At 44.6% G+C, this 14,923-nt stretch overlaps 1 protein-coding gene across 1 annotated transcript in view; it reads left to right on the top strand.

Moving 5' to 3' along the window:
• LOC124604915 (odorant receptor 43a-like) overlaps positions 1–14,923 on the top strand; it is a 107,017-nt gene that overhangs the window by 43,281 nt on the left and 48,813 nt on the right. The window contains exons 3-4 of the mRNA XM_047136522.1: positions 4,837–5,270; positions 9,751–9,850. Coding sequence (XP_046992478.1) covers positions 4,837–5,270; positions 9,751–9,850 — 534 coding nt within the window. The remainder of the gene's footprint in view (positions 1–4,836; positions 5,271–9,750; positions 9,851–14,923) is intronic.

Genomic DNA, 14,923 nt, shown 5'->3' with positions numbered 1-14,923 from the left:
AGACAAAAGAGGTATCGACGACGTGTCGCCAGAAGCACGTTGGTTGAAAAACGGAAGTCCTCAGTACCTTGTCCTCAAAGTTCTCCATGAATAAATGGGCAGCTATGGGCACAAAAGGGCTACCTATAGTGACTTCGCGAATCAGTTCAAAAATATTGCCATTAAATGGAAAATATGTGGTCAACGTATGACGAGAAAACTTTATCAAGTCCTCATTCAGTTTTTCACTAATCAAACTCAAGGAATCTCTCAGAGGCTCCTGTCAAGTATATTCAAAGGATCCAGCCGCAGAGATTTCAACCGTCGAATGACATCGACCGAATCGAACGAGGCGGCGCAGTAGTTAACGCTCTGGACTCGCATTCGGGAGGACGACGGTTCAAACCCGCGTCCGACCACTGATTTAAGTTTTCCGTGCGTTCCCTAAATCGCTTTGGGTAAATGCCAGGATGGTTACCATGAAAGTACACGGTCGATTTCCTTCCCCAACTTTACCTAATACGATGGGATCGATGACCTCACTGTCTGGTCCCCTCCCCCAAATCTATCAACCAACCAAATCGACCGAGCCGCGCGGGATTAGCCGAGCGGTCTGGGGCGCTGCAGTCATGAACTGTGCGGCTGGTCCCGGCGGAGGTTCGAGTCCTCCCTCGGGCATGGGTGTGTGTGTTTGTCCTTAGGATAATTTAGGTTAAGTATTGTGTAAGCTCAGGGGCTGATGACCTTAGCAGTTAAGGCCCATAAGATTTCACACACATTTGAACATTTTTCAACAAATCGACCGAATTGGAGATATGGTGTTCACATTTGCCAAGAAATGAGTGAAGAACAGGTTGTAAGTAGACACACTTAAATCGCTAATTATATGGGGACAATACAATCTTGGCAGAACGGCAGGTGACGCTTTTAACCGATTTTTGGACCACTTCAGCTGTCTTCATCCAAGAAATAAATTATACTATGGAGGCTGAAAGTGATAAGAAGCTTCCATTGTAGAAGACAATGGTTTATAAAAATCATGGTGGCTCTCTGGGCCACTGTGTCTATTGAAAACCAACGCATACCTATCGATACCTGCATGCAAAGTGTTGTTGCCATCGACGTACCACCGCAGTGGCGTCCTTAGGATTCTTACTCGGAGCATACGCTATTTACAACAAGGGTTGCCTAACACAGGAACTTACACACTTGGAACATGAGTTCAACGAAAGTGGGTACTCCGAGAAGCAGGTTCGTCGAGCTACGGAGTTTGGACCATCCCCGGAGGTGCATGAAGAGAAGCATAGCTCTGTGCCCTTTGTACCTTATGCTCGGGGCATACCGTTTGAGACTGGAAGAACGTTAAGGAGACTCTATTCGACTCTATCAAATATGATTTGTGACTTAGGAAGCCTGTCATATATCCGTGTCAATGTGGGAAGGCTTATACCGGCCGATCGATTCACACAGTTCAGGACAGATGCATGGAACGTCGCCGTCGCAAGAAGCTATAAAAGTATGAAAAATCAGCCATAGCAGTACATTGTTTAAACGAAAAATGAAGGATGGAAGATTAGAATTTAACGTCCTATCGACAGCGCAATCCAATCATTACAGAGGGAGCACAAGGGCGGATTATGAAACGGTGGGGGAAAAAGTCGACCATGCCATTTCAAAGGCACCATCCTATGAGTTACCTGGAAGGATTTAGAGAAGTCACTGAAAACCTAATTCTGGACGGGCCCAGTGTACTAACTACTACACCATCTCACTCGCTTTTTTAAACAAGAGGAATATGATGAGACCGTGATAGTCATCGATACGTCCCGTGTTTGTAACAGTGTTGTTAAGGAGGCAATTTGAATTATTTTTGCTGAAAATTATTTATTTTTGTCCCGTGCTGCTTTTAGTCTACTAGAGGCCGCCATGTAATAAGTTCATTAATAGAGACAAGGGTTTTCTACTTGGCAGGACGTGGAATCGTGTATTAGCTATGTTCTTTGATGTAACCAGTCCGAGTGTTTGGGGACAGTTTTCGAATGCGATATATGTCTGCCGCGGAAGTGATAGCAACAAAAAACAGAAAATCGGTTATTTCAGAAACCAGTTTTTTGAGGGGTTTTAACAGCCAGATTAAACTGGAGACGAAGGGAATCGGTGTGGCCGAAAACCGGGGCCCCATATAGGTCGACGACTTCAGCCTTAGCATCAGCTTTCAGCGGGACCCAATAGCAGCAACAGCGGCCTCTTTCCCGAAGATGGCGGAGAGGTGGATCGTCGAAATATGGAGTCACGTTGATTTTATGATTCAACTATGTGCTACTTAGCGTAGAGTTGACACTTATGTTCCAGACAGTCTCAATTGATAGACACTAACATAAATCTTTCGGTCAGAGCCCTCAACAGCAAAAGAGAAAGACACACCATTCACAAACACAAGTAAGCACATGGGAAGGCGGGCCCGAGATGCTGGAGTTGGCGGTTATGTGTGCATGGGGTGTGCTTTAAGTTAACGTGTCTTCTTTGCGGTAAGAAGCAATATGCCTTATCCTACAGTGTTGGAACACTATGTGACCAGAAGTATCCGGACACCTCCAAAAACATACGTTTTTCGTATTAGGTCTATTGTGCTGCCACCTACTGCCAGGTACTCCGTATGGGCGACCTGAGTAGTCATTAGACATCCCAAGAGAGCAGAATGGGGCACTCCGCGGAACTCACGGACTTCGAACGTGGTCAGGTGATTGGATGTCACTTGCGTCATACGCCTGTACGCGAGATTTCCACACTCCTAAACGTCCATAGGTGCACTGTTTCCGATGTGATAGTGAATTGGAAACGTACAGCACAAATGCGTACAGGTCGACCTCGTCTATTGACTGACAGAGACCGCCGACAGTTGAAGAGAGTCGTAATGTGTAGGCAGACATCTATCCAGGCCATCACACAGGAATTCCAAACTGAATCAGGATCCACTGCAAGTACTATGACAGTTAGGCGGGAGGTGAGGAAACTTGGATTTCGTGGTCGAGCCATACATCATGCCGATAAATGCCAAACGGCACCTCGCTTGGTGTAAGGAGCATAAACATTGGAACACTGGGAAAATGTTGTGTGGAGTGACGAATCACGGTACACAATGTGGCTATCCGGTGGCAGGGTGTGATTATGGCGTATGCCCGGTGAACGTCATCTGTCAGCGCGTGTAGTGCCAACAGTAAAATTGGAAGACGGTAGTGTTATGGTGTGGTAGTGTTTTTTGTGGAGGAGGCTTACACCCCTTGTTGTTTTGCGTGGCACTATCACAACACAGGCCTACATTGATGTTTTAAGCACCTTCTTGCTTCCCACTGTTGAAGAGTAATTCAGGGATGGCGATTGCATCATTCAACACGATCGAGCACCTATTCATAATGCACGCCATGTGGCGGAGTGGTTACACGACAGTAACATTCCTGTAATGGACTGGCCTACACAGAGTCCTGACCTGAATCTATAGACCTTTGGGATGTTTTGGAACGCCGACCTCGTGCCAGGCCTCACCGACCGACATCGATACCTCTCAGTGCAGCATTCCGTAAAGAATGGGGTGCCATTCACGGGGGAAACCTTCTAGCACCTGACTGTACGTACAGTAGAACGCCTCTAATCCGTAATCTTCGGGACCGGGACCATGGTCGGAATGAGAAAAAGGTCGGATTATCCGAAAAATCTATATTTATTGCAAAAAATATAAAAAGACATTTAGTACAAAAAATTTAACGATTTAAGAACTAAAAGATGTCTCAGTAATATAAAAAGATGTTTTTTATACAGTGTTGAACAGTATATTAACTAAAAAACGTCTACACACACTATAATATGTATTGGTTTTAGAAGGAAAACGACAAACAAATTACAGAACTGTACTGTACATAATAACGCATCAACGATATATACTGTAAACTTATAAATGTTTATAGCACTGTATATAAAAAAAGAAATTTTTTACAAAGAAATAAACTACTGTATATATAAACTAAGAAATGATTATCCTGTATGCATTGTTTTTACAGTACAAACGAAAACAAATTACTTGAAAAAAAAAAGTCAGGGATACATTTTTCACGAGTTTTCCAAGGGTCACTCTAGCCTTCACTGGCAGCAAATGTACTTTCGGCATCCAGTTTTTTGTGCAAAACTATCCCTTTTTCTTTGAGAATTGGCCCAGATATTGGAGTTCCTTTCCTTCTTTCTTGACAAAACCACATCCACAATGCGTTATCAAGCAGTTCAAGTTTAGGCTTTTTTAATGTTTTGCGATTCTTCAGAGTGTTTTCACCACCAATCGTAACTGTATAGGAGTCAATGTCTTTCTGATCCTTCCTCCAATCCTTAATTGTCGTAACACCTACATTCAGTTTCTTTGCAATTTTTTGGAGCGAATCTCCTTCGTCCAGTCTTTGTAGCAGTGCTAATTTTTCATTTAGTGAAAGAGTTACGTGTTTGCGTTCGAATCCAGACATGTTAAAAACAGACAACTGTACACACAGTGAATCTACAGTAATAAGTACGGTAGAGAACACGGAATAAAGCAAACAACGAAGTTTTTTAATCCCAACAAAGGATAAAACTGCACAATAACGTACAGTATAACAATATGCACAGCGATAGACACCGCAACAATGGCCCGACAGGCGTCCAGTCAGTGACAAGTCGGCAGAGGCTCGCGAGCCTCAGCATGGTCGGACTAACCAGAGTGACGGACCATCCAAGGTCGGATTAGAAGACTACCAAGAATTACTTCACCGGTAGAAGACACACGGCCAGCACCCTACACCTGGAGCCGGTGCTACCTGAGGCCCCTTTGGTTTGCAGAGAGTCTCGCGGTTCACGGTGTTGGTGTGGGTGACGGTGCCCGCCGCGTCGGGGCTGCTCAGCGGCGACGCGGCCGCCGCCAGGGAGCTGCCGATGCCGCTGTGCGTGCACGGGGCCGACGTCTCGCTGTCCCCGCACTACGAGCTGCTGTACGTCATGCAGGCCTCGTGCCTGTTCGTCGCGACCGAGGGGATGGTTCTGCTGGACGCCTCGCTCCTGACGCTGATGCTCAACATCGCTGCCGAGCTGGAGGTTCTCAACGACAACCTCGTCTCCATAAAAGGCACCGAACGGCCGAAGGACGAAAAATGCTGTCATACAAATGATCGCTATCCGTACTCGAATGACAAGCGTCTCAACAGTAATTCCAGTTCCGCGGACGACACGTACCTTCAGTTAGTGGATAACATAAAACACCACCAGCATATCATAAGGTAAGTGTACTGCACGAAAATCACTGTGTTATATTCCTTGTCCTTCCCTTCTTGTGTTATTTCTTAACTATCACCTGTCACAGGAATAACAAAATTAGCAGATCATTCTACAGCTGTTTGACTCTCTCCGTAGCTCACAAATTGTACATTGTCCAGCCAAATGTTCAAATGTGTGTGAAATCGTATGGGACTTAACTGCTAAGGTCATCAGTCCCTAAGCTTACACACTACTTAACCTGAATTATCCTAAGGACCAACACGCACACCCATGCCCGAGGGAGGACTCGAACCTCCGCCGGGACCAGCCGCACAGTCCATGACTGCAGCGCCCTAGACCGCTCGGATTGTCCTGTCACATTAATGTAATCACGTGTCAAAACACTCTCTGACCATTGCGTCGCGGGATGCCGCGAGACGTGCAGCATGGGAGTGAGCTTCTGGAAGGTACCGACAGGGATGTAGAGGCATGCCGACTGCATTGCCGTCACCATTCCCCACATACCAGGCACGAACAGCCCGATCGAGGTGGTCCCACAGATTCTCGACTGGATTTAAATCCGACGAGTTTGGAAGCACTTTCGAAATGGCTAAGTCTGTAAATTGTTCGCGTGCCACCGTGGTTAATGTAAACCGCGCAGGGGAAAATGGCGGTGCTCAAAACCAACGCTCAAATGGTTCAAATGGCTCTGAGCACTATGGGACTTAACATCTGATGCCATCAGTCCCCTTGAACTTAGAACTACTTAAACTAACTAACCTAAGGACATCACACTCATCCATACCCGAGGCAGGATTCGAACCTGCGACCGTATCCGTCGCGCGGTTCCAGACTGAAGCGCCTAGAACCGCTCGGTCACACCGAAAACCAACGCCGAGGAAACAGCGGCACACCACAGGCCATAAATGACAGGTATGCTGAGATGTGTACACGCGAATAGACGTGCAACTGTCGATCGACTGACCACCCAGATGAAGCAAGGGGCTACCAACTGTCTCCTCAACCACTGGGCGTCGAACATTGCTGCGTACGCGTCTCCGCCGCAGGAGCCCGTTTCGTCCCCCATGCTGACTTCCGTTCATCGTTGATGACGGCTGGAATTTGGATGCCAATACGTCCATTGGATGGTGACAGGTGGCGTTTTGAGATGAATCACGTTTTATGCTCCATCAGACAGACGGCCGCTGGCGTGTATGGCGTGAAACTGCTGAAAGCAAACACCCTGCAACCAGGAGGAAGCGCTATTTTCTGGGTGAACTCAACTGTCTACCGGGTCTACCGACTTCAAGATCTCGCTTTCAGTGGCTACAGTTGACAGTGTACGCGATAGTTCTGGAGAAAGTGTTGACCCTAGGTATTCCCATATCGTCTTGAGTTTTGAAAACTCCTTTCACAATTTGTAGCATGCTGAGGTATTAATGTGTTTCTTGTTTCGCGAAATTTGACCTCATTTAGATGGGGAGTTAATCACAAAGTTATCATTTTAAATATCTCTATACTAATTAGAACGAAGTTTCACACTGAAATCACTGGCGGTTCTCGACGTTCGTAATTATTCGGAAATGATTCGTTTGGAGTCCTACGTTTACTGAAACATTTTTGCTTTCACAATCTTAAAGCTTCACCCATGTTCATTTTCGCTACTAGTTACGATAGAAGACGTACACAAGTTTTCCTGTGGCGCCCCTCTCAGGTTAGCTGGTGTCGCTTCGGCCTTAAATCGGCACTGCCTGCACGCATATTCATCCAGCGTGGCGGAACCTTTGTGGTTTGCTTGCTGGATGTCACACAGATAGCAGTCTGATATAAGCCTTTGGATTTGGTGACTCTTGGTTATTTATTGAAGCTGCTTCTCACTTGACATTACGACACCGAGTGGACTCCGTTATAGATCTGCCCACCATACTGGCACCTCTGCATCAGCAGCCATCAACATCACAGCGTCCGCCCCTGGTAGCTGAGTGTTCAGCTCGACGGAATGTCATACCTAACGGCCTGAGTTCGATTCCCGGCTGGGTCGGAGATTTTCTCCGCTCAGGGACTGGGTGTTGTGTCGTCCGTATCATCATAATTTGATCCCCATCGACACGCAAGTCGCCGAAGTAGCGTCAGCTCGAAAGACTTGCACCAGGTGAACGGTCAACCCGACGGGAGGCCCTAGCAACACAGCATTTTTAACACCACAGTGAGTCTAAATATGAAACACGTGATTAATTAAATGACGAATCCACTTCTAAAACGCCACGATCATCTCGTACTGAAAACAGCGATTACAAATGAAGATTTTTTAAAATTTTATTATCGATGACTGCACTAACACATTGAAGGAAGAAATGGCAGCACCAAGAAGGAGTTGTGCGACATAATCGGAAGTTGGTACCAGTGTTTCTACATCTGAAAGATGGCGTCTATTCCAGTTTCGCGGCAGTTTCTTAAGAGTGGCGCTAGTAGCGCCACTATGAGGCTGCTAATTAGGTTTGCATTAAATACACAACCAAAAAGCCATTATTAATACTCCACCGAATTTCGTCGACGTCATGTAACAGGGCTACGAAAAGCTGGATGTTCCTTCTACGATACTGCATAAAGATTTGGCAGGAATGTAGCCACTGTACATGACTGCTGGCAGCAGTGGTCACAAGAATGTACAGTCACGCCCCCGCCCCCCCCCCCCTTTCAACCCGGGCCCCCTCCAGCCACGTGACACTACTGAGATGGAAGACTACCGTGTTCGACGTACGGCTCTGGCGAATCGCACTGCATCTGCAGAAGCAATTTGAGCAGCAGTTGGCACCACAATGCTAGCCACTTAGCCAACGCTTCGGCTGAAGTAGTTACATACTGAGCAGCACATAAAGCACCTCAACAAATTTGACTATAGTTTTCTTACAAACGGTCGAGTATATATGGATAAGCTGGGACTCGTGTTCGCTTATTTCGACCCCTCTACCACTCAGCAAAGTTTCTATGAAAGTGGAATGTGGCACTTGGCGTGTTCTCCTCATGACTGTTAGAGATCGATTATTTCAAGTACAGCTTCGAGTCACAGGCCCCGTAGCGTACATTCCACCCACCCCAAACCACCAACATTTGCGACTTCAGTGGCGTCAAGCGAGAGCTCACCAGAGAACAGGGCGGAAGTCTGTTATGTTCCCTGATGAAAGGTGGTTCTGCGTCGGTGCCAGTAATGGCGGTGTTTTGTGTAGAAAGAGGCAGTCGAGGACCTGCAACCAACGTTTCTGCGTGCTGGGCACACTGCACATACTCCTGGAGTTATGGGCTCGGGTGCGATTTCGTATGACGGCAGGAGCACTCTCGTAGTCATCCCATGCACCGTAACTGCAAAACAGTGCATCAGTCTGGTGATTCGACCAGTTGTGCTGCCATTAATGAACAGCACTCCAGGGGATGTTTTCCAACAGGATAGCGCTCGCCCACATACCGCTTATACTACTGTTCTAAACCAATATGCTCTACCGAATGTCGAGATATTGCCTCGGTCTGCACGATCATCAGATCTGCCTCCAATCGACCTCATATGGGAGACATTGAACGAGAACTCCAGAGTCATCCATGCTTAGCATGAACAATACTTGCACTGACCAACCAAGTGCAATACGCAAGGAACTCCACCACACAAACACATCCGGCACCTCTACAACATAATGCATACTTGCATTCAAATGTCAGTGGTTATAAATGTACCAGCATTTCACATTTACAATGGCTTGTCTCGCGCTTACATTGACCTGTGATCTTACGATGTTAATCACTTAAATATGTCACCTAAACAAATGTATTCGGAAAATTTCATTGCTCTACGTTAATTATTTTTTTGTGTAGCGAGTTTTTTCGGTCAGTGTAAGCAGCTTATGTGTTGTAGCCTGTTTTTAATACTCATACAATGTGTTACTTTTTTTGCACTTCCATTTTCTATCAACATGAGCAGGAGTGCCGATACAGAAACTTTCGTCCAAATCTGATAGAACTGAGGTCCAGTAACTGGTCTCATTTGGGACTCTGTTAATTGACAACTCCGAAGCTTTCTTCAAAAAACAACACAAACATTCCGTAAACCTCGGTCAGAACTAAGACACTACAGCTGTTTGGTTTGTTACAGGGACATTAACGATCTAGTCACGATGTATTATGCTAGTACACGTCTTAGCGTGTATAAGAAAATAAAATTTGCTTAACACGTATTGTGACTTACATGCGACGTTGCTAATGACTGAAAACATAACATGCATGCATTGGTAGCCTGTACACACTATGTTTGTATGAATTTTGTTTTATAGTTTCTGTGATCACTACCACGTTCTCGCAAAATCACCAATCTGATTAGAAACGGAAACCTATAAACTTTTAAAAAATGCAGCTAGAATAATATGACAGAAAGGCAGTAAAACTCATTTCTCTTATTTGAAGCTCAACCATATATCTTCGAACTTGATACTTCCGCTCCGTATGGTTCCGTTGCAGCCGAACGATGGAACTGGAATCCCTGATGAGCGGACCCACGCTTATACTCCTGTTCTACAACCTCGTCTGCATCTCTCTCAGCATCGTGTCTGTCGCCGTGGTGAGTGCACATACTAAGGAAAAAAAGTTTGTTACTATGAGTATGTTGGTGATAAGTCATTCATCTGTTTCGGCGCCTCGTCAGAACAAGGAAAGATTTCTTGCTCAAACATTTATGAAGGTAGCTCAAAAGACAATAAATTTATCATGCCTTTACGCTCAACAAACTTCATCCGAATATAATTTCTTGTGTCATCACACGTAACTTGTGACTATGTGCCATTGTTCCCTGATACCGCAAGTATCCTTGGTCATCCTTTCTTACCTGACCTTCCCCCATCCAGTAGACGTATTAATTTATTATTATTACATAATGTCGTATTTGAAATTTTCGCACAGTTTTCACTTAGGTCCCCTACCATAATAATTCGATGAATTTTCTAATAAAATTTGAATTTCCCCCCACTTTTGCACAGAGCAAGTGATCCATTTCAATCAGTTTGGCTGTTTATTTCATAGCACAAGTGGGCTATTTCCACAGTCTAGTACCTTTTGCATGTCTTTCATCTAACAGTTCTGTAGGGCTGAGGGGAAAATCTGGCGACAGTGCAGCCTTGGCCATTACGATCTTTACCAACAGTACAGGGCTATTACAAATGATTGAAGCGATTTCATAAATTCACTGTAGCTCCATTCATTGACATATGGTCACGAAACACTACAGATACGTAGAAAAACTCATAAAGTTTTGTTCGGCTGAAGCCGCACTTCAGGTTTCTGCCGCCAGAGCGCTCGAGAGCGCAGTGAGACAAAATGGCGACAGGAGCCGAGAAAGCGTTTGTCGTGCTTGAAATGCACTCACATCAGTCAGTCATAACAGTGCAACGACACTTCAGGACGAAGTTCAACAAAGATCCACCAACTGCTAACTCCATTCGGCGATAGTATGCGCAGTTTAAAGCTTCTGGATGCCTCTGTAAGGGGAAATCAACGGGTCGGCCTGCAGTGAGCGAAGAAACGGTTGAACGCGTGCGGGCAGTTTCACGCGTAGCCCGCAGAAGTCGACGAATAAAGCAAGCAGGGAGCTAAACGTACCACAGCCGAAGGTTTGGAAAATCTTACGGAAAAGGTTAAAGCAGAAGCCTTACAGTTTACAATTGCTACAAGCCCTGACACTCGATGACAAAGTCAAACGCTTTGAATTTTCGGCGCGGTTGCAACAGCTCATGGAAGAGGATGCGTTCAGTGCGAAACTTGTTTTCAGTGATGAAGCAACATTTTTTCTTAATGGTGAAGTGAACAGACACAATGTGCGAATCTGGGCGGTAGAGAATCCTCACGCATTCGTGCAGCAAATTCGCAATTCACCAAAAGTTAACGTGTTTTGTGCAATCTCACGGTTTAAAGTTTACGGCCCCTTTTTCTTCTGCGAAAAAAAAAACATTACAGGACACGTGTATCTGGACATGCTGGAAAATTGGCTCATGCCACAACTGGAGACCGACAGCGCCGACTTCATCTTTCAACAGGATGGTGCTCCACTGCACTTCCATCATGATGTTCGGCATTTCTTAAACAGGAGATTGGAAAACCGATGGATCGGTCGTGGTGGAGATCATGATCAGCAATTTATGTCATGGCCTCCATGCTCTCCCGACTTAACCCCATGCGATTTCTTTCTGTGGGGTTATGTGAAAGATTCAGTGTTTAAACCTCCTCTACCAAGAAACGTGCCAAAACTGCGAGCTCGCATCAACGATGCTTTCGAACTCATTGATGGGGACATGCTGCGCCGAGTGTGGGAGGAACTTGATTATCGGCTTGATGTCTGCCGAATCACTAAAGGGGCACATATCGAACATTTGTGAATTCCTAAAAAAACTTTTTGAGTTTTTGTATGTGTGCGGAAAGCATTGTGAAAATATCTCAAATAATAAAGTTATTGTAGAGCTGTGAAATCGCTTCAATCATTTGTAATAACCCTGTAACAATAATTCCACTTAGCAGACAGCGAACACTACGAGTGGCGTTTGAAAAGTCCTTGCAAAGTCCGAGAGATGACACCACTGGCGCGTATCGAGGTCATGTTTAGTTAGTAGCATTTTTTGAAAGAACGCACACCAAGCTTCAGCCATATTGGTCTATTTCTTTGTGTTTGGTATTCGAGTGATTGTCAAACAATGGACGAAGAATAATTTCGTGTGGTGATTAAACATTACTTTATGAAAGGAAAAACGCCTCAGGAGACTAAAGAGAAGCTTGATAAACATTACGGTGATTCTGCACCTTCGATTAGAACAGTTTATAAGTAGTTTCAAAATTTTCGGAGTGGCCATATGGGCACAAGTGATGCTGAACGTTTTGGACGCTCTGTGGAGGAGGACTCCAAAAATCATTGATAAAATCTATGATATGGTGACGGATGACAGAAGAGTTAAGGTCGTGAGACTGCTAGTGCTGAGGTCATCTCGAATGAACGGGTACATAATATTTTGCATAAACATTTGAACATGAGAAAGTTACCCGCAAGATGGGTTCCGCAATTGCTCACACTTGACCAAAAACGGAATCGTGTGAAGTGTTGCAAGGATAGTTTTCAACTGTTCAGGAAGAATCCGCTGGACTTTAAGTGTCGTTTCGTTACTTTGGATGAAGCATGGATACACTACTATACTCCTGAGACCAAACAACAATCTAAACAGTGGGTTACCAAGGGAGAATCTGCACCAAAAAAGGCGAAGACCAGTCCTTCGGCCGGAAAGGTTATGGCGACTGTCTTTTGGGATTAGGAAGGGATAATCCTCATAGACTATCTGGAAAAGGATAAACTATTACAGGTACATATTATTCATCGTTATTGGACCGTTTGAAAACCGAGCTGCAAGAGAAAAGCCGGCTATTAGACCGTAAAAAAGTTCTTTGCCATCACGACAGTGCACCAGCACACACCTCAGCAGTTGTGGTAGCAAAATTAATGGAAATAGGATTCCTACTAGTTTTACATCGTCCCATTCTCCAGACTTGGCTCCCTCAGACTACTATTTGTTCCCTAATTTGAAGAAATGGCTGGCAGGACAAAGATTTTATTCAAACGAGGAGGTGATTGCAGCAACTCGTAGCTATTTTGCAGGCTTGGACAGTTCCTATTACTCGGAAGGGATCAAAAAATTAGAACAGCGTTGCATAAGTCTAAGAGGAAACTATATCGAAAAATAAAAAAGGTTTACCCCAAACACGTAAGTAGTTTTTATTTTTGCACGGTCTTTTCAAACGCCCCTCGTACGCAGACATCAAAACAGTAGCTGAGAGTGCACCTTCATCGAATGAGTCATCAAGGCTTTCCCTGCATGCAGCCCGAAACAAATTTGATTAAGTGGATAAATTAAGCTCTAGGAGGTACGTGCCCGTAATGCTCCAAACGTTCTCAATTGGGGTTAGATTCGATGACCTTACTGGCCAAGGTAGAGTTTGACAAGCACGAAGACAAACAGTAGAAACTCTCGCCTTGTGCGGATGGGCATTATCTTACTGAAATGTAAGCCCATGATGATGCAACAAAGCGGAGCATTGAATATCGTGGACGTACCGCCGTGCTGTAAGAGCGCCGCAGATGACAACTACAGGGGTCCTCCTATGAAAGAAAATGGCTCCCTGGCCATTACTCCTGGTGGTCGGGCCGCTTTCAACTGGTATCCCACAGGGGCGTCTTCAGGTACGTCTTCTCTGGTCACTGGGGCTCAGTTCCAAGTAGGACTCATCACTGAAGATCACGTCAGTCAATGAGATGCCAGGCAGAAAACGTACTCAAAAGTATTTATCCAAAAAATTATGTAAAGGGTGTAATCTGCAGTATTTCAAAGTACTTTAAGTGTGCTCAAAAGTATCCGAATGATCTGAATTTTTTCGCCATATTTGAAAGTATTTATCCAGAAAATGGCATAAAGGGTGTAACTTGCGGTATATCAAAGTGTTTTAAATGGTGAGTAAAAGTATCAGAACGTTCTAATTTTTTTGCACTGTGTTCTTAAGTATTCATTCCAAAAATTACGTAATAGGAGTAAATTGCGGTATTTCAAAGAATCCGGCTTACTAGACGAGGGATTTAAGGAGCTACGATGGATATCATCAGTTCCACATAGACTTATCGAACTACCGAAAGTTCACAAAGATGAAGTGCGTTTATTCTCCATTGATAGCAATATTTGTGTCCTCATGTAGTCCCCTGCTAAATACCTGAAAGATTTGCTTAACCCTAACGGGAAATGTTCATATCATATATTCAAATCTGTTGATTTGTGCGGTACTTTAACAATTTTAAATTAAAGATACCTTCTGAGCTAACATCGCAAAGATGTTCGGGCTCACATGCGGTTTGTCTTCGTCGAAATGACTTGGCTCAAACTTTTCTAGGGGTTGAACTGCACGTGTCGCATTACAAGCCCTAAATTAGACACTTGTGACCCTTTTGTTAAATTGTCTGGCTGATGGCAAGTTTGTGAAATTGTATGAAACATACAAAGTTAATATAACATATAATAACATAATAATAATAATATCGGGAGCTGAATTAACGACTCATAAATGATGTAGGCCACACAGTTGCGATTTGGTTAGAATAATGTTTATTCAGAAAGGAAACTAATAGCGAAAGTGGTCGTATTAGAGTTACTGTTACAGTCGAGCGCATATCCATTTGACACAGCTCGATCATTCACAATCTCGTCGTGAAATACAAGTCCAATACTCCACATCGTTATCTATGCGAGAGTTCACACAAGGCGCGCGGCTCCTCACCGCTCAGAGACTGTGTCCCGCGATACCACACAACGCGATATTTTCTAAGTCGTTTCGCTTTCCAGCTACCCAGAAGACCGACTGTCCGCTTTCGCGTCTGCACCAGCACTGTCTCTCTGCCCTGTCTCTGGCCGCGTCTCCCGCGTGCTGAACATCATCGCTCAATTGACTTCCCTGCAGCCGTGCATCTGATTGACTACAGCTTATTCTACATTATTTTACATTTTAACATATTCAAATAATCAAAGCTTGACCACTTTCATGTTCTAAATAGAGTAACAATAATATCGATTATATGATAAACGTTTAATTCTTTTACATAAAACCAATACAAATTCCT

This window comes from Schistocerca americana, chromosome 1 (genome assembly GCF_021461395.2).
Source record: "Schistocerca americana isolate TAMUIC-IGC-003095 chromosome 1, iqSchAmer2.1, whole genome shotgun sequence".
Classification (NCBI taxonomy): Eukaryota; Metazoa; Arthropoda; class Insecta; order Orthoptera; family Acrididae; genus Schistocerca; species Schistocerca americana.
This window is presented reverse-complemented; position numbering and strand designations above follow the sequence as displayed.